The 22,669-nt window shown below is 40.8% G+C and overlaps 1 protein-coding gene across 5 annotated transcripts in view; it reads left to right on the forward strand.

Moving 5' to 3' along the window:
- Positions 1 to 22,669, forward strand: part of TNR (tenascin R) — a 745,794-nt gene that overhangs the window by 698,453 nt on the left and 24,672 nt on the right. For all 5 annotated transcript variants that reach the window (XM_067467656.1, XM_060774408.2, XM_067467655.1 and 2 more), the window contains 5 exons: positions 1,580 to 1,723; positions 4,861 to 4,980; positions 8,463 to 8,606; positions 10,138 to 10,268; positions 11,867 to 11,999. In XM_067467656.1, coding sequence (XP_067323757.1) covers positions 1,580 to 1,723; positions 4,861 to 4,980; positions 8,463 to 8,606; positions 10,138 to 10,268; positions 11,867 to 11,999 — 672 coding nt within the window. The remainder of the gene's footprint in view (positions 1 to 1,579; positions 1,724 to 4,860; positions 4,981 to 8,462; positions 8,607 to 10,137; positions 10,269 to 11,866; positions 12,000 to 22,669) is intronic.

Consider the following 22,669-nt stretch of genomic DNA (forward strand, 5'->3'; position numbering starts at 1 on the left):
ATGGCAAAGGGTTGGACTGGATGGCCCTTATGGTCTCTTCCAAGTCTATGTTTCTATATTTCTAATTTTCAGTTAACTATACATTGATGGCATTATGTTCATCTGGTCCTAAGATGGTTGGGAGGATATCTTCAGTTACCCTCAGAAAAGATAATTCTGAAATTTCTGTGAAATATAATCTAGAAACTTCCCAAGAATGTGTTGAAATTTCCCCTGCTCTCCTCTCAAGGAGAAGGGACAAGTTCTGCTGGATAAATAATTTCCAAGGTATATTCATAGTGCTTTCTTTGAAGGTAGGTGAAGAGCAGGAGTCTGCATGTTTACTCAGAAGTAAGACCCAGTAGGTTTAATTTGGCTTATCCCCTAGAAATATGCATAAAATTGCAGGCTTAATGTACTAAAAATATTTTTCGTCTGTTGCTACACGAGATTAAAGAGTCCAGATTTTTAGAGTTTGTCACTTCAAAAGGACAGATGGGACATTAAAATAAAGGAAGGGTAAATATTTTTGCAAGAGAGCTTCATTTGCATTTCACAAGCACCTCAAACAAGTGACTTCTGTACCAGATGATATTTTTAATTACTTTGAAATACACATTTCCCAAAACTTATCCATGATGTATGTGGTTCTGTCATCTCACCTTTATGGAGACAGGTTTATAGATATCCGATTGTACCAAAAATGTGTCAAAACATGCTTTTTAATTGCACGTGAACAGATTATGAATATCTGGATATATGCAGATGCTAATTCTTTATTTTATACATTTACCTAGGGAAGTTACTGGCATGACCTTCCGACAACAAGCATTGGCCTGAATCAAATTCAGTCTCAACTAGAGTAGACCCATTGTAATTGATATGAATTTAGACTACACTAAATTGTAAGAATTCGGCCTGGTGAGCTATGCTTTAGTCCGACTGTATTTATGTTAGGGACCCCAATTCAGGGGCCCCGCATTGGGTCCGGTCGCAGGAGGCAAAAAGACAAACACCCAGTCTCAGGAGAAGTACAAAAGCAAGATTTATTTTCATCATGATCATGAAGAAACAGCCAGCCATACCAAACGTGCGGGTCTTGGTACTTTCAAGAGGCTGCCGTGCCCAATGTCTCTCAGACTCACATTATATAGACAAGACTCTTTGGCACTGCAGCAAAGGTTATCCAATTACAAACTACCACCTAGACTTAATTCCTCATTTAGCACATTGACTAACTAACTTCTCTAATTCCTTATTTGGCACATTGACTAACTGATTTCTTGTAAATCACAAGATTTCTTGACAATAGAAAGTACAAGACCCAAATAGCTCTTTCCCCCCATATGTGGCAATAAACACTTTGTCATCTTTTTAGCCTTCTGCCTGAACTGTCTTGTGAAAGTTGTTGATTGCACATGTTCTTAGGTGCTAACCACAAATGTTCCAGACAAGATGGACCCTTAATGGAAGCTCATTTCTAAATACAGAGGGGTTACATTTTTAACTTTGCTTTCTCCAGTTTCAGGATTATTGACCTATCATTTAGAGAAGCCAACTTTGCTAAGAGATAACGGGGCCATTTTCTTAATCCACACAGGACGAGTGGACAGCATAGTCGTTGCCAAAGGTGTCACTGAGTATACCCTCAGCCACTTGCAGCCGGCTACTGAGTATGAGATCTTTCTGAAGAGTGTGCGGGGCAGAGAGGAAAGTGAACCTCTTTCACACATCATGTATACAGGTATGGATGGCGGTTATGGTGGAGTGGTCCATGGCTAGTGGCAGAATAACTCCGAGTCCCAATTACAAGCACACAGTACCTGCAAGATTTAGCAAGAAGTCCTTCATTTGGCTCATACCTCTGCCAAAAACATACTAGTGGGCCTTAAGGCAAACCACTGTACTCTTTACTTCAGCCTCCCTCTGTTCTCATCACACTTGTAGTATGCAGTTCATTGGGTGTCAAAGCTGGGAAATCATGCAGAGCTAATATTTGGACTAAAAACTTAAACTTTTAATGTTTGTACAAGCTTAAATATTTGGGATTCCCATTTGAAGAGCTTTTGAAAATATGGCACTGGCAAAAAGACAGATGTTGATATGTCAGTTTGAGGATTGCACATGTTGTATTTCAGGAAAGGGTTCTGATTTTCTGGGATGATGAATAATGGATCTTTTCATAGGAACAAAGCTCTACAAACATTGCTTGCTGAAAAGAAAGTGATAAAGCAAGCAATAGTAATAAAAAAGGTGATAGACCCAAAAGAACTCATTTCCTTTAGACGCTGAACCCAAAATCAACTCAGATGTCTTCCAGTGCCTTCGTGATTTCTACAGAAATATGGATGTAATTCCTACAGCAGTATAAAGCAAAACCAAACTCAACAAATTATAGTTATACAGCTAACAAAATATAACAATTTCCCTATATGTGCAAATATCTCATGCCATTTTGGACGGACAATTTTTAGCTCATGCCATGGGTTATGTAAAGAAGAGACATTTGAAAACACACATAATGTATCCAATGCTTCACTGTGTTCATTCTGGAAATGCTCCTCAACAGAAATATTATCTTACATCCAGACTGAACTATTGCAATGCACTCTACGTGGGGCTGCCCTTGAAGATGGCCCGGAAGTTTCAACTGGTACAACGGGCAGCAGCCAGGCTCCTTACTGGAGCAAACTATAGGGAGCATACAATGCCCCTATTAAAACAGCTTCATTGGCTGCTGATGAGTTGCCGAGCCAAATTCAAGGTGTAAGTCATGACCTATAAAATTCTAAATGGTTCGGGCCCCGCCTATCTCTGCGATCGCATCTCCTTTTATGAACCGGCGCAAACTCTTAATCTTCCAGGGAGGGCCTCCTTTTGCTCCCACCACCATCACAAGTACGATTGGTGGGGATGAGAGAGAGGGTCTTCTCAGTGGTGGCCCCTCACCTCTGGAACACCCTTCCCAGGGAAATTAGACAGGCCCCACCCCTCCCTTCCTTTCGTAAGAGCTTGAAGACCTGGTGGTTTCAACAAGGCTTTGATAATAACTAGTTCTAGCTCAGCCCTAGACATTGTTGAATATGGCCTTATTCTTCCTACCAATGACCCAGGTCACTTCCTCTAATAGGCCCTGGAAATGAACAGTCATAGACCCTACTATAGCACTTAATTCCCAAGCCCCCTAGAATTTTTGAGCGTGCACTAATCTCGGCCCGGCCTTTTAAATTGCCTTGGATTACTTTTAATATATGTGTGTTATGACAACAATTTTTATGCTTATATTGTTTTGTTAATCTTATGGTTGTTTAGTTTACTTTGTATGTATTGATGGTGTTGCTTGGAAACCACTCTGAGTCCCCTCGGGGAGATAGAGCGGTATATAAATAAAGTTATTATTATTATTATTATTATCATTATTATTATTATTTACTGGTTACTGGAATCATATTAAATAAACAGACTTCCTTTTGGATCATACAAAAATAAGGGACAAGATAGGGAAAGTCTGTTTAAATCAGTGGTTCTCAACCTTCCTAATGCTGCAACCCCTTAATACAGTTCCTCATGTTGTGGTGACCCCCAACCATTAAATTATTTTTGTTGCTACTTCATAACTGTAATTTTGCTACTGTTATGAATCATGATATGCTGGATGCATTTTCATTCATTGGACCAATTTTGGCACAAATACCTGATACGCCCAAATTTGAATACTGGAGGGGTTGTGGAGTAATTGATTTTGTCATTTGGGGATTGTAGCTGCTGGGATTTATAGTTCATCTACAATCAAAGAATTCCACCAATAATGGAATTGAACCAAACTTGGCACACAGAACCGGCATAAATTACTGGAAGGGTTTGGTGGACATTGATCTTGAGTTTTGGAGATGTAGTTCATCAACATACAGAGAGAACTGTGGACTCAAACAATGATGAATCTGGACCAAATTTGGCACGAATACTCAATTTGACCAGATGTGAACACTAATGGAGTTTAGGAGAAATAGCCCTTGACATTTGGGAGTTGTAGTTGCTGGGATTTACAGTTCACCTATAATCAAAGAGCATCCTGAACCCACCAATTATAGAATTGGACCAAACGTCCCACACAGAACCCCCATGACCAACAGAAAATAGTGTTTTCTGATAGTTTTTGGCGACCAGGGGCGGTTCAACCCATTACGCAAAGTAAGCATTCACAGTATAGTTGATTTTGCCCAGGGGCACTCTTGAGGTGCTCTTGGGGGAAAATAGACCTTGACATATGCGAGATGTAGTTACTGGGATGTATAGTTCACCTAAAATCAAAGAGCATTCTGAACTCCACCAATGATGGAAATGAACCAAATATGGCACACAGAACTCCCACGACAAACAGAAAATATATATCAATGATTGGTTGGGGGGGGGGGCAAAATACTGTTTGCTTACTGTTAAAAATTATCTAGGGCCGCCTCTGCACCCAGCAAACAGCTAGTGTCAGCTAGTGTCAGAGCTGGACTGGAAGAAAAGAGAGAAGCACCTATGAATGTCTGTTGATGTTAAAAAAAACTAGACACACATCCCCTCCCTGTTACGTAAGTTATTGGGGGAGATACGCAGATACTAAATGTGGCTGTTCCATCAATTCTCATTTGCCTGGTAGCCTTAAGATCTACAACTATAGCAATGCTTGCTTTTGCTGATTCAAAACAATGGCAATGTTTATTTCCTCCTGCAGTTTGGATATTGTTGCTGAACTTAATTTAAAATATTATTTTCAGACTGTTGTATAGCATTGAACTATTCATTTGTTTTGATTTCTTTATCCTGATTTTGAATGATGGATAAAATGGACAAATGACAACTCCTTGTCGTGTCTTTTTGCACCTTTCCCAGCCATGGATAATCCAGAGAGTTTGACTGTCACAAACATCACCCCAACAGAAGCCCTGCTGAAGTGGGAAATACCCACGGCTGAAGTGGAGAATTATGTCATTGTGCTCACACATGACACAGGTTTGTTGGTGCCTCGTTGCAACCTTAGAAGGGGAGGGCACAGAGGAGCAGCACAAAGATGTAGAAAGAAGTAGAAATACCAATTGTGGCATCTCTGATAAGAATAGAAGCAGGAATAGCAAAAGGATAACTGTGCTGGTCTGCTCTCCATTTAATGTATCCCAAAGGGTCTACTATCATTGCGCAGGTAGCATATAGGAGCCACAGAAGGGCTCCAATTTGGCTCTTTAATGCCTCAGTCTAAGTCCTGACATTCTTCATTTTATCTGAGGGTTGTAGGAAATAGATCAGTTGCTCTCAGAGTGTTCATATTTGCCTGTACAGTGTTCCCTCGCTTATTGTGGGGGTTCCATTCCAGGACCCCCCGCAATAAGTGAAAATCCACAAAGTAGGTATGACATATTAATCTTAATATTTATACATTATTTTATATATTATTTTCTTACTCACACTTCCTTACCCACCTCCCAGCCCATCCCATGGGCACCTGCCTGCCTTCCTGGCCTTCACAGATCCCTGCAGAGCCTCCGGAGCCATGCAGGCAGCACAAGCCAGGGAGGCCGGCCTTCCCCACCACACCTCAGGCTGCTGCACTTCCGGGGTCTTTGGAGGCCAGGGAGGCAGGCCTTCCCTGTCCCACCTCAGGCCGCCACACTTCCGGGGTTCCTGGCCTCATGTGGACCTAATTATATTATATATATATTATTAATATTTTCAAAAATCCACGAAACAGCAAGTCCACTAAAAGTGAACCGCGAAGTAGCAAGGGAAAACTGTACAGACGGTACTTTCCTCATCATACACCGCTTGCTCTCCCCTTTTAGGACAGAGCCCATTACACAACACATATGCACTTTTGGAAGGGGTCCATCCAGAAAGAGGAGAGCAAGTGGTATATGCCACCTTACCAGTAATGGGGGGAAGCCGGTCAGCCACACTTCCACCCATGGGTTGGGGTCTCTGTAAGTCACGTGATACCAAATATAGAGCAATGGATTCTCAGCACCCCCCGCTGGGAGCCCATGGATTTACCACAACTTGTGGTGAATCCATGGGCCTTTGTGAAGGTATCCTATGCCTCCAGAATACCAGTCAACAGTTCAAGTGGTGAGATGACTTTTTGGAAGAGATGAACAGCCATATTTATTTTTATTTATTTATAGTATTTATATTCCACCCTTCTCACCCCACAGAGGACGCAGGGCGAATTACAATGCATATATACATTATTTATTTATTATTATTTACAGTATTTATATTCCGCCCTTCTCACCCCACAGGGGACTCAGGGTGGATTACAATGTACACATATATGGCAAACATTCAATGCCAAAAACATACAACCGATATAGACAAACAGTCAGAGGTTATTTAACTTTTTCTGGCTGCCATGGGAGCTGTCGCTTTCATCGTCCATTTGCGACACTAATGAAGTACTTCCGCATCCCCTGCATGCTTTTTGCTGGAGTGCTTTGTGGAGTCTTTTTTATGGCCTCATAAATTTTGTTAAATTAGCCTCCCCACACATAGGTGGTACCTAATTTTCCTACTTGACAGATGCAACTGTCTTTCGGGTTGCAAAGGTCGACAACAAGCTATACAATTGGTCAGAAGCTCACTTTGACCCGGGCTGGCTTTGAACTCATGACCTTGTGGTCAGAAGTGATCTTAATGCAGCTGACAGACAGCTGCGCCACAGTCCCGGTGCATGGCAAACATTCAATGCCATTAGACAGACACAGAGGTAATTTAACATTCCAGCTTTCCGGCTTCATGAGGGTATGCTTGATTCCGGCCACAGGGGGAGCTGCTGCTTTACCGTCCACTTGTGACACTGGTCCTTGATGGAGTTCTTCCTCATTCTTACGCATGCTGCTGGAAGGTTTTATGGTGTCGTAAATTGGTTAAATTAGCCTCCCCGTTTATACGCAGTACCTAAATTTCCTACTTGACAGATGCAACTGTCTTTCGGGCTGCATAGGTCAACAGCAAGCTAGACTATTAATGGTCATGAGCTCACTCTGACCCAGGCTGGCTTCAAAATCATGACCTTAGTGATTTAATTCAGCTAGCTACTAACTAGCTGTGCCACAACCTGGTCCCAAAGGTCTACTAGAATTATGTCATTGTGCTCACACATGAACTAAGGCCCCACACTCAATGCCATATAATGCTATTTCAGAATGCAGAATAACTGCATTATACTAAATTATATGAGCCTAAACTGCCATATAATCCAGTTCAATGCAGTTAATCTGCATTCTGAAACTACATTACATGGCAATGTAGATGGGTCCTCAGAGGCTACAATATGTAATTCATTAAATTTTAAAATAAACATCACTCTTTAGTTTTCAGGGCTTTCCTAATTATCTTCAGTATTGCCATCTAGTTCTGGTTATAAAATGTCACTCCAGCTATATTGATAAAAAAGATACAAAAATGACTATTTTGTGGGTGATTAGTAAGCAGCAAGCAATTATGAGTATTTGTAAGCAATTATCCTTTGATTTAGCACTGTTGCCTCTAAGAAATATGAATGCTTAATCAAGGCAAGGACCGGTACATCTGACACATTTTCTCCTTCTGTCAGCACAATCCATTGCTCTCTGACACCAAGAACTGAATGTTTGATTTAATCCTAAAATATCTCCCAGTCTGTGGCCATCCTTACAACAGTTAATACAAAAGTTCTGTTCATGAGCCAGTATTCAGCAGAGTTGATTTTTGAGAATTGTGTCTCCTAAATTTCATGATACACAATTTGTGTAAGACTATGATCTGCCTGAAGGCTAATAGCACTGGAATCTCCAGCAATCATCAAAACTCACTTTGATGTCTGGCAACTGCTTCTGTAATCCCACCCTCAGGTGATACCTTTTCCCAGTGACATATCCATGGACTATCTGACAAGTCAGCCTCTTATTCCAGATGCAAACTGCATTACAACATTTGCAGATGGACGATGAAAGCGACAGCTCCCCTGGCGGCCAGAAAAAGTTAAATAGCCTCTGTGTAATTCTGAATATGTTTGTATGTCAAAAATTGGCATTGAATGTTTGCTATATATGTGTACACTGTAATCCGCCCTGAGTCCCCTGCGGGGTGAGAAGGGCGAAAAATAAAACTGTAAATAAATAAAATAATAATTTACTCCAGGAGCGGAGAGAGCAAAGGGAGGAAATTCAGCCTTCCCCGGTTTAAAGCTGGCTTCTCTGGCTTGAGACAGAAGCAAGGAAAGCAAAGGGAGGAAATTCAGCCTTCCCTGGTTTAAAACTGGCTTCTCTGGCTTGAGCCGAGGCCAGCGACCAGAATAATTTCTGACTCACTTCAGCTTTGGAAGGGCAAAGGGACTTCCGGTTTCCTAAAAAAGTTAAAAATCACTTCAAAAAGGTAATTTTTCCAAATTTATTCCGAATTATGAAGATCCGACTGGACCTAACTATGCCTAATACTCACTGCAACCCATCCTCTGCTTTCAGTTGCAGGAGAGACTATCTTAGTGGATGGTAGCAATCAAGAGTACCAGCTAATCAACTTGCTCCCAAGTACCAGCTATGGAGTCACCATGTATGCTACTAATGGGCCTGTCACCAGCAGAACCATCTTCACTAATTTTACCACTCGTAAGTATAGCACGCCTTTCTGCTTATGAGGAAATATGTTCCTAACTATTTACAAATTGTTTCCAAAAAAAGGAGTGTATAGAACAGAATCAAACTCTTAGATGCTATGCATAACTCACTGATTTGCATTTGGTATCAGATTTTCAGGATTAATAGTAGTGCTTTATTGTAAGTGATATGTTTGTTTCAGCTACACCTCCAGATCAAGAGGTCTGCCACCAAAGAGGGATGCTACAGAGCAGAACTAGCCAACTTTGGACCCTTCTTCTCTGGCCCAAATGTGCAAAAAACTGGAATTTAAAATTTCTGTGCATTTTTAGGTCACACAGGGGGACAAATCCTGTCTTTTCTTACACCCATTCTAGTTAAACTGGTGTTGGCACAGGTGGGCATGCCCACCCTTTTCCTCCTTGGTGCCTGCTTCACCATTTAAAAAACAAGGAAATCCTCTTTATCAAGGTTGGAGGCTTTTCCATGCTCCATGGCACATCTAAATGATACAGTGGAGTTCTGGAGAAGGGGAGGCAAATTCATCCTCTAGAGCAGGGGTCCTCAAACTAAGGCCTGGGGGCCGGATCCGGCCCTCCAAGGTCATTTACCCGGTCCTCGCTCAGGGTCAACCTAAGTCTGAAACAACTTGAAAGCACACAACAACAACAACAATCCTACCTCAGCAGTCAAAAGTAGGTCCACACTTCTCATTGAAATACTAATAAGTTTATATTTGTTAAAATTGTTCTTCGTTTTAATTATTGTATTGTTTTAAAGTGTCTTTTGCACTACAAATAAGATATGTGCAGGGTGCATAGGAATTCATTAATTTTTTTTTTCAAATCATAATTCGGCCCTCCAATAGTTTGAAGGACTGTGACCTGGCCCTCTGTTTAAAAAGTTTGAGAACCCCTGCTCTAGAGCTCCGTCGTCTCATTTAGACACACCACGGAGCCAGCAGAAGCCTCCAGCCTCAGTAAGGACCATTTTAACGATGAAATAGGGATTAGGAACAGGAGGATGGCACTGCCATGCCACCTTTGTGGGCTGCCTGAGCCCATGGAGACAGATGGCTATGGGGACTGCCATCTGGGATTGCACATGGAGCCTTCCCAGAAGATCCACATCTTCCCAAGTATCTTTTAACCTGGATTAAACCTGGAATTTGAGGTTTTTTCCAGGTTAATCCACATTATCTTTGGATGTCTCAGAATAATACGCCCCCTACATCACATTAAACAGTAGTGTTGATGGGGCCATCCTCAGCAGCGAAATGGGATTTCTGCTGCTCGAAGCTGAAGAACCAGGCTAACAATTTTTTTGTTCAGAACGTATCCCTCTCTATGAAATTGTGTTTTTTTTTTTAGATTATTCTTTAAACATATTATTGAAATGTGTATGCTTCTATGTATTGTCGAAGGCTTTCATGGCTGGAATCACTGGGTTCTTGTGGGTTTTTTCTATATGGCTCTATAGCCCGAAAAAACCCACAAGAACCCACTGTATGCTTCTATTTTGACTCTTTTCCCAACTTTTGCAGTTTTAGATCCTCCATCAAATCTGACAGCAAGTGAAGTGACTCGGCGGAGTGCACTCCTTTCATGGCTGCCTCCCACGGCTGAGATTGAGAACTACATCATGACCTATCGGTCACCTGATGGAAGCCGTAAGGTGAGCCTGTGAAGCTGGGACAGAGTCAGATGATCCCTAGCTCTGAACTTCCTCTTTCTTTGTTCATTGTTAGAGAGTAGTCATTCCAAGGATGAGTTTGTCTATTTGTTCTTACGAGGGTTGAATGAAAAGTAATGCCTCCACCTTCGTTACTTGGGTTTGGGTGGGAATATTTTAATAAATAAAACACAGAAATAATCCTTAGAATGTGCTCTTTAACTACCACTATTCACTTTTCAACATAATCACCTGGCAGTTGGATACATTTCTGCCAACAATGAACAAGTTTTCTGAAGCCGTCACGAAAGAAGTCGACACTTTGTTTCCTCAACCCATTGTGCACAGATCTTCCGATAGCCAAACAAAGCAATAATGTGACCCATTGTGAAATGCCAATTATGCTTGAAATTTTTCTCTGAGTGATGCGACAATTGTCCTGAATCAATCTGTCAACCTTTTGCTTGTGAAACTCAGTAGTTGCTGTCACAGGACGTCCAACTCTTTGTTTGTCACACAAGTCAGATGTTCCCACCTCAAGATCTTTAAACTTACCCAACAAAGCACAGTACTCACATCAATACAATCACCATAAACAGCTTGCATTCTCTGATGAATCTCCTTTGAGGTGACACCTTCTGCTGTCAATAATTCAATGACTGCACATTCCTTGTTGTATTGACCGACCGTCTATGCAGGGTTCCTTGCTTCACACTTTAACAACACAACCATTCAATGCTAAGGCTTCCCGCCAAAATGAAACTGTAGAGGAGAGTCTATTGAACAAGCCAGTACCTGCCACATACCAGTACTGCCATCTGGAGTTACGAAGGTGGAGGCATTACTTTTCATTCAACCCTCATAGTTTCTTCTCTTCAAGTGTTGATTTGATAGGCATTCCCCTCTACCCCCCTTTGCACTACTTCTTATCATCCTAGCAATAAAGAATAATACCTTGGGCTTGATATAGGTGCAAAACTAGGCAAGAGATTAGATTTGGTTATTTGATGACATCATTAAAAGAAATGAAACCCAATTAGAGGGAGGGTAATGTTTGCTACTTTAGATCACATGGGTAAATCACAAAACAAACACTTTCACGGCCCTTTTGCATTACTCATTTGGGGCAGTTAAGATGGCATACAAAATGTTCCCTCCTCCCCTTTTGACTGAATCTTGCATAATACTGCAAGTTATGGTGAGCAGTGCATGGAACTGATAAGGGATGGAAGAACAAGAGAAAAATGAAATTTTCATTGAAACCGAAGTGTTGTCCACTTCTGTAATACAAAGTAATGTGCATTGATGTCTCTCTCTTTGCATTGGTCACAATCCAGCTTCAGTCAAAGTAACCTAATTGTGCATAATGAACGGTGATTAAAGATGAAGCTATAATTAGACACATCCCGCTAACTATGTGTGAAGACTTGTTGAGCATTTCAAGGCAAAGGAGGATTCTGTATCTCTGCACTTTCACTGAAGCCATGTGCCCAAGTCTTCCTTGTTGCAGAACAAATGATTTTGGTATAAAGAACAAATACTCTACAGACATCTCCCTTGCTGATCTCTTTTTTCCCATGTTGTTTTATGGCTGCATCCAGGAGCTGATTGTGGATGCCGAGGACACTTGGATCCGCCTAGAAGGGCTTTCAGAAAACACCGAGTACACCGTACGCCTGCAAGCAGCCCAGAATGCTGTCAGGAGTGGGTTCACCTCCACTGTATTCACAACAGGTGAGAGGTCTACATCATCCATACACTCTATTTCATTATTTACTGTAGCAGTGATTACCACAAATATTTTCCACTGACATCACATGAGGAACTTGACTTTTCAAAGGAAACTGTACGTATTTATTTTCAAGATTTGAAGAAATCATAAGTTTGTTTATTCCAGTTGTGATATAAATAGATAATTTCAGAACAAAATATATTTATTTATTTATTTATTTACCTTACTTATATACCGCTGTTCTCAGCCCGAAGGCGACTCACAGCAGTTCACAACAAATATGAACAGCAAAAATTCAGTGCTACAGTATAAAAACAGCCAACAACCCAACACATTACACAATTAATAAACAGTCACTACAATACCCATTCACTGTCATCTCATCATCAAAAACATGTTCCAGATTCATCATCCATTGTTCCATTCCAGTGTTCATTAACCAATCATTGCTCAAACAGCCAGGTCTTCACTTTTTTGCGGAATACCATTAGAGATGGTGCTAGTCTAATGTCCGTAGGAAGGGCGTTCCACAGCCGAGAAGCCACCACCGAGAAGGCCCTATCCCTCGTCCCCGCCAGCCGTTCAAAATATACATCTTGAACTTCCATGGATCACCAGGTTGCTGGGACAGGCTGAGGTTTTATTGTTGGCATACCTTATACACACATCACTTACACATATAGAGACAGAAAGAGATTATGATTGAGAGCAAAACAAAAGTCAACAAGGGGTAAAAGAGTGGAGTGCAAACCATAGGTTTACCAATTCAGTGGTGATTCAGTGGTTAACCATGAAATTCACATTCTGTCCAAGGGAGATGCTGACATGCTGTTCAGCTCAAAATATTTGTACAAACCACTTATTTATTTATTTATTTATTTACAGTATTTATATACTGCTTTTCTCACCCCGAGGGGAACTCAATTTGAAGACTTACATGTCTTCAAATATTTATTTTATATATTTATATTTACTATATTTGTATACCGCTCTTCTCAGCCCTAGGGTGACTCAAAGTTAACAACAGCCAAATTCAATGCTCAAAAACATCATAAACAGTTAAAAACAATTAAAAACAGTAGCATAATAAACAGTCAATATAAATCAATAAAACATCTCATTAGTGTCTCATAGTTAAAATCAAGATCCAGTCTCATTGTCCATTTGTTCCATATTCCTATGTTCGTTCCAAATGTATTTCAACAGCATGGATGTTAAAAACATCTGTTGTGATACTGTTTTATTTATTGTTATTTAAAATATTGTTAGCCACTTTTCACACATGGGTCCAACATGAAAATGCTAGACAGTCAGCACCTTTAAAAATCACAGCATAAAACAAGACAACACTTGGGCAAATTCAATGCAACTCAAAGCAAATTGAGAGAATTCCAGAGATACGGTGCCATAATAGCAAAGGCCCCAAAAGCAAAGACACCTTCATATAATATGGCCCATGGCACAGAACAGGGCCTTGAAAGCAGTTTTAATGCTTGTTTAGGTTCATAGCGAAGCAAAGAGTCTCTGGCCCTCCACATGGTTTGCCCTCCCACCCAGCTCATCACTTACCAGTGGCTACCTTCCTATAGCATGACTTTTTTTCAAAATGTGACACATCACAGAACACCAGCTACAGGAAGCAGAGTCCTAGCATCACTTTCTGTAGCCAGCCATCAAAATAGGAGCATAATCCTGCATTTAAGTCCCAGTTCAGATAGCAAGGAGAGAAAGTGGATGGAAATTGCTACACACTGCTGTTAGGCCAAGCAGTGGTGAAGAATAAAAGGCTCCTGCTAAAAATAGCAATAGCATTTCTCCCTTCATTCCACCCCAACATCTACTTTATTTTATCCCATATCCTGATGTCCCATTAGGCATTTACCTGCCCCTGTCAGTAGAGCTTAAGAGCAACATTTAATGGCATAGCATGGGACACATCCAGCTTGACTTCAAAAGGTAGAGTGGGACAGAAGCTTTGGACAACAATTAACAATTTTGTAGGGTTTTTTTTGTTTTGTTTTGTTTTGTTTTGTTTTTTGTTTTTTTGTAATATGGGGCATCATATAATTCTGCCCTGGTTCAGAAAAAAAAAAAACAAGCTCTGTCAAGTGCTTCTCCTACCTATCAGTTCATACCAAATTAGTTACAAGAACATATAACAAAATCACTGCAGTGGCTGCCCAGTAGTTTCCGGGCAATACAAAATGTTGGTTTTGACTTTAAAGCCCTATATGGTTTGGGTCCAGATTATCTACAGGATCACCTTCTCCCTTACAATCTGCCCCTTTGGACACCTTAGTCCTCTTGAAAATATTTACTTCAACCAACCAAAACCCAAATAGCAACCATCAACCAGAGGTCCTTTTCATCAGCCACCCCAAGACTGTGGAATGACCTGCCAGAAGAGCTTTGACAGCTAAATCAGCTGTCAGAATCAAGATCTATCTCTTGTGGCAGGACTACGCAGTCAATTTTAACTTGTGAATTTTAACCTGCATTTTATTGGTGTTGTCTTATGTGTATTTTGTTATATGTATTTTAATAGTGTTGTGTTTAATAGGCTCGATTGATCAGGTTTGTAAGCTTCTAAAATCGGAATGAATTCGTATTTAAATGACTTTTAAAACAATTTCAAGCCCTGCTGGAATAGTGTGAGGAGTAATAACAAATTGAAACAATTTATCAATTTTTCGGAATTATTTTCGGATATCTAGTCAAGGTTTACATTATCTCGCAGTTTCCCTGGCCCCCCTGGCAACAAGGCCCTGCCTGCCACCCATCGCCATTCGCAGTCACCCACCCAGGGAAGAGAAACTGCGAGATTAGAAAACTAATCTCGCAGTTTCCCTTCCCTGGGTGGGTGACTGCAAACGGCGATGGGTGGCAGGGAAATGAGGTGGCCGTGGCTATGCCCAGCTCTTCCTGAAGGCCACGCCCCCAGTGGCCATCAAGAAGAGCTGGGCGTGGCCACGCCCACCTCATTCCCCTGCCTGCCATCCATCGCCGTTCGCAGTCACTCACCCAGGGAAGGGAAACTGCGAGATTTTAAAACTAATCTCACAGTTTCCCTTCCCTGGGTGGGTGACTGCAAAAGGCGATGGGTGGCAAGAAAATGAGGTGGGCATGGCTACGCCAAGCTATTCCTGACGGCCACTGGGGGAAACCGCATCGCCGCTTGTCGCCAGGGAGGCCAGGGAAACTGCGAGATTTTAAACTAACAGGGGGGGAGGCACCTTCCATTAACGAAGTAAACGAAGCTATTCAGATTTTTACTATTTCCGATCTTTTTTTCAAGAAAATTTGAGAAATAATTTTAAAATCGAAACGCCAGCGCCTCCTATATACGAAGCGAGTTAAGAACCATTTTTTTTCTTGATCAACCAAGCCTAGTGTTTAACTCTGCTTTAACCCTGTTGTATCTCACCTCGAGCTGTAAAGAGAGGCAAGTAATAGATTGAAGATGATGATGGCGACAACGACGACAAAACAAGCCACCTTTTTAAAGTAGTGTTGAACATTACAGCCTGCATGCTCCCTTTGTGCTTAAATTTTAGATTAGTTTGTGGAACAAATTGTTGTAATTCCGCTGCTGATGCAATTGGGAGAAGCAGATATATAAAAAAGGAATACCTTTGGAGAACACTCTTCTGTAAACACCTTAAGAATATAAACAGCACAAGAGGCTATCCTGGGTGAAATTGCTTCTTCAGAGAGGAATGCTCAAAAAAGGTCGAATCTAATTACAACTCTCACTAAATTGTTCAAACGAAATGGCAAAAAAGCCCAGAAAGGATCTGCCCACCCAAACAGCATTGAAATCACTCCCTCTATTTTTCTATCTCATAGTCTAACAGGGGTGCTTTGAACCCAAGGCTGATATACTTTTCACTGAGACACATGAAAGGGGCTTTTGAAATGCATGTCAGTGAACAACAGCAGCTATCAATAGCCACAAACCCCACTTGCCTCACACAGCTATAGATCAGTGGCTTCAGCATTATTCTTCTTTCCACTTTAGTTAGTGTAAAAGATTAGAGTGAGTGTGTTGCAAGAGATGAAAATCAAGGCAGAGCTTTCAGATTGATCTTTCTGGCAGATGAAAAGCTTATCAAACCTTCTTGCAGTTCAGTCAGGTTTTTTGTTTGTCTGCTTGTTTGGTTATACTTAGTTGATATCTTTTGATTCTGCACCTTCAGGGACCACTGTATTTACCAGGCGGTACAGTCTGCTGTAATGAGGCCAGGCTTTGGAATAAAACCAACATCATTGCCATACCATAAAGACTTTGGTGTTATGAGGCACATGACTAAACAAACAGAGAAGCAACTAAATTAAAAATTTGGAAATGTGCCCCTGCCCCCATTTAAAATTTGCCTCTGTCATGAACACACAAGGTAGCATTAGACAATCTATAAACTAGTTTCTGCCTTCCATCTGCAATAGGAAAGTGATGATCTCCACCTCTCATGGAAAGCAGAGTGGAGGAGGTGTGAGAGCTATAAGACAATGTGAACAGAGTGGCTTGGGCTGAAATTTTAAGCAGACTTGCTAGGGGGATGTAATATGTAGGAGTGAAGACGCTGAATTGTATCTAGTTGCCATGCTCCAGCTAACAAGATACATTCACATTCTTCTGATACTCCTCTTAGAGGGTAAACTGAGAGAATCCAAGCACTCAGCAGCTAAGCTCTCCTGCCAATTTGAATGAAGAAAACTAAGGACCTCATCACACTGAGGTCAATAAGCCAGGCAGCAGCATGTGGGATTCTCTATGCAACATGGCAAATCCAGTGGACAGCAGAGGGAAATAATTGCCCCGTGCTGCACATTGCCCTGTGCACCCCTTACCTTATCTTATCAGGGGAAGCCTCATAGCCCAGATTCCCCCATTCTTCTAAATGAGAACACGGGACGCCTCCCATGTTCTCTGGGAAGCATCCTAGCGTGCTGCCAGGATGCTTTCTCTATGGAGCCTCGCCAGAAGTAGCCTCACATCATGTGATAACATCAGGCAAGCTTCATTGAGGAATTTATTTATTTATTTATTTGGTAGTTTTGTATTGGACTCGGGCCGGTTTCCAACATCAATATTACAGACCGTCATTAAAACATCATATTTCTAAATCACACTAAAACATTAAAACATTGAAACAATTAAAATGGCAAAAATACAATCATATAATTACAGTGGTCAGTCGTCATCAAAGTCATTATTCGTCGTCATCCATCCATATCACAGGATCATGGCCAATCCCCAAAGCCAGGTTTTCACCTGTTTCCTGAACGTTAAGATCAAAGGGGCAGTTCTGATCTTTCCCAGTGGAAGGGAGTTCCAGAGTCGAGGAGCCCCCACCGAAAAGGCCCTGTCTCTCGTCCCCACCAGCTGCGCCTGTGAGGCCGGTGGGATCGAGAGCAAGGCCCCTCCACACGATCTTAGTAATCTTGATGGCTCATAGGGGAGGATATGTTCGGACAGGTAAATTGGGCTGGAGTCGTTTAGGGCTTTATAGGTTAAGACCAGCACTTTGAATTGTGCTCGGAAGCTGACTGGCAGCCAGTGGAGCTGGCGCAACAGAGGAGTAGTATGCTCCCTGTACCCTGCTCCCGTTAGTAACCTGGCTGCCGCACGTTGGACTAATTGAAGCTTCCGGGCAGTCTTCAGAGGCAACCCCATGTAGAGAGCCTCCTAGGACATTTCCCTTTCTCTGTGTGATAAAATAATAAATCACATGCATGCTATAAAGGATTGAGGCTTATTTGGGGTGTATAATTCCCCAAACTCTGAACACCAATTATAAATGAATGTGGCTTCTTTGATTATAAATCGAACACAAAAAGCTGTAATGAAGCTAGAACTTTCTTCTGGCTGGAAAACCTTTTGAAAGAACTCTGGCTCCCACCAAACTTAAAAGCAATGCCAAGCCCTTGGCTTACTACAGGTATCTTTAGCTAGAATGTGCTGGATTCGCACTCAGATCTGTGTACTTGAGGTAACACTGAAAGGATTTCTTCTTTAAAATATACTCTACCACCAATAAACTCTTGATCACTGCAGGAAACTGCTTTGAAACTTCTCCCACAGAGGAACACGTGAGGCAGATGTTATGAACAATAAAGCAATGATGTTTATTTAAGAGAACTGGAACAAAATAAGCAGTAAGCTTAGTTAGTTTGAAAGATTGTCTTAAAAGTGTGTGGTTTCTTTGAGCAGTTCAGACTTAGTTACAAATAAAACTCCTTTCTCCCTCCAGAGATTACTAACAGGATTTCTTCTCTGAAAGTAACCCCAAACTCCACACAGACAGCCCTTTATTCTTGGGATCTGTCACTCCACTTCCCAGCTATCTTTCCTAATAGCTGTAATCTTCCCACTAGCTATATCTGCTAGCTAACTAACCACTTCAGGCCTCTCTCTCTTCTCCACTCCAAACTCCTAGCTCCTTCTCCTTTGACACCCAGTTTCATTCTCCCTCTGACAGGGTTTTAAAAGTCTTTTTTTTTCTTTTCCAAGTTAAGCTCCACCCACTCTTTCCCAGCCAATCACTAACTCCTCTCATTTCCCTCCAAGTACCTAAGCACACCCCCTTCAGGAAATGAGATTTTGTAACAAAGAGGATGAGAGCAGATTTCCCTGAAACATTGTCCCGACCAAGGGCAAGATGGATGGATGGTATCCTTGAAGTGACTGGCTTGACTTTGAAGGAGCTGGGGGTGGTGACGGCCGACCGGGAACTCTGGTATGGGTTGGTCCATGAGGTCACGAAGAGTCGGAAGCGACTGAATGAATAAACAACAACATTGTCCCTACCAACATTTTCATAGGGCAGAAACCCATATGAGGGTTGCTGTCTTTTTCAATCACCTTTCTTGTGCTTTGGAGGGGCTTGTTTGTACCCTATATAATGTCTTCAACACAGCCATGTCCTACTCTCTGTCCCCTTTAGCTGGTGCCTGATTTATAAGTAAAAACTCACAGAGCTCAAGACTGCTTCTCTGACCCAAAAATACTAATTCCCTAAGTCTCAGCTGTGTAATGCAAAGGCACTAAATATAATCCTTTCAAAATAGTAGTTTTAAATTTAAAGTAGTGGTGGGAATATATTTGGCCTCCTAGACATTGTAGTTCATGACTCACTTATCCTTGGACATGCTTGATGAGGTTGGTGGGAACTGTATACAAAATCATCTGGGTTGCCACTTCTGCTTCACAGCTTAGTGCTCCTGCTACTATATCTGGGCTTGTATTTTGTTTTACTCTTTTGCCTGTCTCCTGTGTTTCCCTCTATCTAGAAGACCCCCTTCCCACAGTCTGCAAATCCCAATCCTCTCACAAGTCTTCCTTCTGCAGGCCTTTCTGAATCAGTTTGCCTCCACTTGTAGCTTTCCTATTCCCCATCTTCTCCGCAAGGCAAATCTACTCAAGCCTTCTATGATTAATACATTGATACTGATTTTAATTGGTGGCAGCACTTTCTTATTAATACGGCTAACGGATAAGAGCACACTTATTTATCATCTGGGGTACTTTTGAATCCACTATTCTATATGTGGTATAGTTGAGAATAGGCATGTGCAATCCATGGTTCTAAATGGTTCTAAAATACTTACAAAACTAAAGTTCTGGTGGTGAAAACTAGGGGGCACTGGTGCTTTGCTTCTATAGTGTTGCTAAAGTTCTGGAGGTGAAACTTTCAGAACTCTAACACAACTTTCAAAATTTCATTATGAATGGCAGTTCCTAATAGGTTCTGTCGTAAAAATCACCAATAATGAAATAATAATGAAATTTTGAAAGGTTTGTTAACAGTTCTGAAATTTTCACCACCAGAACTTTAGCAACACTGTAGAAGCAAAGCACCAGCACCCCCTAGTTTTCACTACCAGAATTTTAGTTTTGTAAGTACTTTAGACCCATTTAGAACCATGGATTGCACATGCCTAGTTGAGAACTGTAACAGATATGTATTTTTTATTCCCACCCAATAACATAAATTCTCTGAGCTTTCCCTAAATGGATCAAATAGGAAATGAGATCAGACATCATTAAAAGGAATCCAGCAAAAAGCCATCCTTATCAATTGAGGTATTGTTGATGTCCTATTTATTTATTTATTTATTTATTTATTTACCACATTTATATGCCACCTCTCTCAGCCCAGAGGCGACTTGGAGAGGTTCACAATTGGCAATAATGTGATGCTTCAACAATTATAACAAATAAAACGATCATAAAATATTGTTAAAAACATTAGCATACAACATAAGAAAATTAAAAAAATTACAAAACCTTCAAAACTTTATCGTGAGCGTCTCCATGTCAAGTCATTATTCAATTGCGACGTCAAGTGGTTCCATGATTTCACATAACTATGCCATATTTGGGAAGGCCTGCTCAAAAAGCCAGGCTTTCAGCTTTCTTTGAAAAGTCAGGAGGGAGGGGGCCGATCTTATATCCCTAGGCAGGGCATTCCACAGTCGAGGGGCCATCACTGAGAAGGCCCTGTCTCTCATCCCTGCCAAACACATCTGTGAGGAATGTGGGACCAAGAGCAGGGCCTCCCCAGAAGATCTTATAGAATCACACTGATATACGAACATAGAGGAAAATGCCTAAAAACTTAGTGGCAGCATTACTTTATTAACTTGGAAGACTATCTGAAACACATATCTATTTTGAAGGATGCTTAGATTTATCCATATGTGATACATTAAGAAATTAATCAGTGTAAAAGCAAGTGAATAATCAAATAGCAGTTATTTATCTAGTGACTTTTTCATTTTGTGTTTGGCAGAGATGAGAGGATTCTTCAGAAGGTGGATTCTTTGACCTTTCACATATTTCTGTATTTTTTAAAATCCGGATTGTACAAGTAGAGTATAACATATCTATATTTCCTCACGAGAAAGTTTAGAAGATAACACAGAAAACGATATATATTACACACACACACACACACACATATATATATATATGTGTGTGTGTGTGTGTGTGTGTGTATATATATATATATATATATATATATATATATATACCCATCTATATAATTTCAGTAATTGATCCCTTTCCAGCTGGATTTTGCCCTTTGCATTCTACAGAGACATCTATTATGAAAATTACTGGTGATTTCCTTCAGATCAACTCAAAAGGTTTATATTCATTCCTAACTCTCCTTGATATCTGTGCAGCCTTTGACACAGTTCACCATGCTCTTTTGTTGGATTCACTTCATGACCTAGAGTTTACTGATTCAGTCCTCAATTGATTCACATCTTTTCTCTCAGGTTGATCATTTAATGTGGGAGCTGAAGGTCATGTTATTGTCCTTTCCCCTTTCGATTAGAGTTCCACAGGGTTCTGTTCTGAGCCCTTTGTTTTCTCTTTATACACTATTTTTATGTAACCTTATCAGTTCATATGGTTTTCGAAAGCATCTTCATGTTGATGAAACTTAGCTGTCTTTCTCCACTCCAAATTTTTCTTCTGATGCCGAACATTGTTATACAGCATGTCTTCCAGTTGGATCCATCTTCCAGCATGGATGCTCTTCATGGTCACCTAAAACTTACTTTTCCTCTAAAGCTTTCTTATCAACACACATTCTCTATCACTGTTAAGAATGTCCCCTCTTAATGTTCAAAGCCCTGCACAACATACCCCCCCCCCCAAATCTTTCTGTCTTCATTTCTTTTCTCTTTTTTTAATTTTTATTTTAGTTGGTACATTCCTTCAATTAACAAACTCTTACCATACAAGTCTTATCTCGATATACTTTATTCCAAAAGTCACTTTACCTTATATGACGCTTTATGCATTCCTTAGATGTGTATCACCTATTACTCATACCCTCCCACACCCTATCCCCGCCCCCTCCTGGAATAGCAATTCCAAATGATGAAATTGCATTGATTTAGCCTGGTTCAAAATGCTATATCTATCATTTGTTCATTTCTTTTTAATAGTCTAAAGATCTGTGTTCCCAAACTTCTCAGGTCCTTTCTACACTGCCCTATATCCCAGGATCTGATCCCAGATTATCTGCTTATCCTAGATTATATGGCAGTGGTGACTGATATAAGAAGATAATCTGGGATCATATCCTGGGATATAAGGCAGTGTAGAAGGAGCCTAACTTAACCAAAGATTCCTCCTTCCCTGTCTTGACCACATCTTTTATCACTTAGTGCTCCGTACTCTTGGAATCGGTTCCCTGAACATTTATAGATTTCTCATTCACTCATTATTTTTGAATCTCCGTAAAAACTTTATAGGCTTCCAAAACTTTTGGCATATTGTTTGCAACCTTGTATATTTTGATCACTTGTATTTGTCAGTTTATACTATATTGTAAACTTCCATTTTACCTGGATGATTTGTTTACAATTGTATTGTATAGTTTTATATTTTAGTATTATTTCTGTGTGTGTTTGTGTGTACATATATTTCAGATTACATATCTTTGGCAGAACCCACTATTTTTGTGTGTCCTACTTGCAATGTGCCATGTACAATGTACCATATTTTCTGGTGTATAAGACTACTTTTTAACCCAAGAAAATCTTCTCAAAAGTCAGGGGTCGTCTTATATACTGGGAGTAGACTTATATGCCAGGAGTCGTCTTATCCGTCGGGAGTAGTCTTATAGAGCAGGTGTTGAAACTTCCAATCCAGATT

The sequence above is a fragment of the Anolis sagrei genome, chromosome 4 (genome assembly GCF_037176765.1).
Source record: "Anolis sagrei isolate rAnoSag1 chromosome 4, rAnoSag1.mat, whole genome shotgun sequence".
NCBI lineage: Eukaryota > Metazoa > Chordata > Lepidosauria > Squamata > Dactyloidae > Anolis > Anolis sagrei.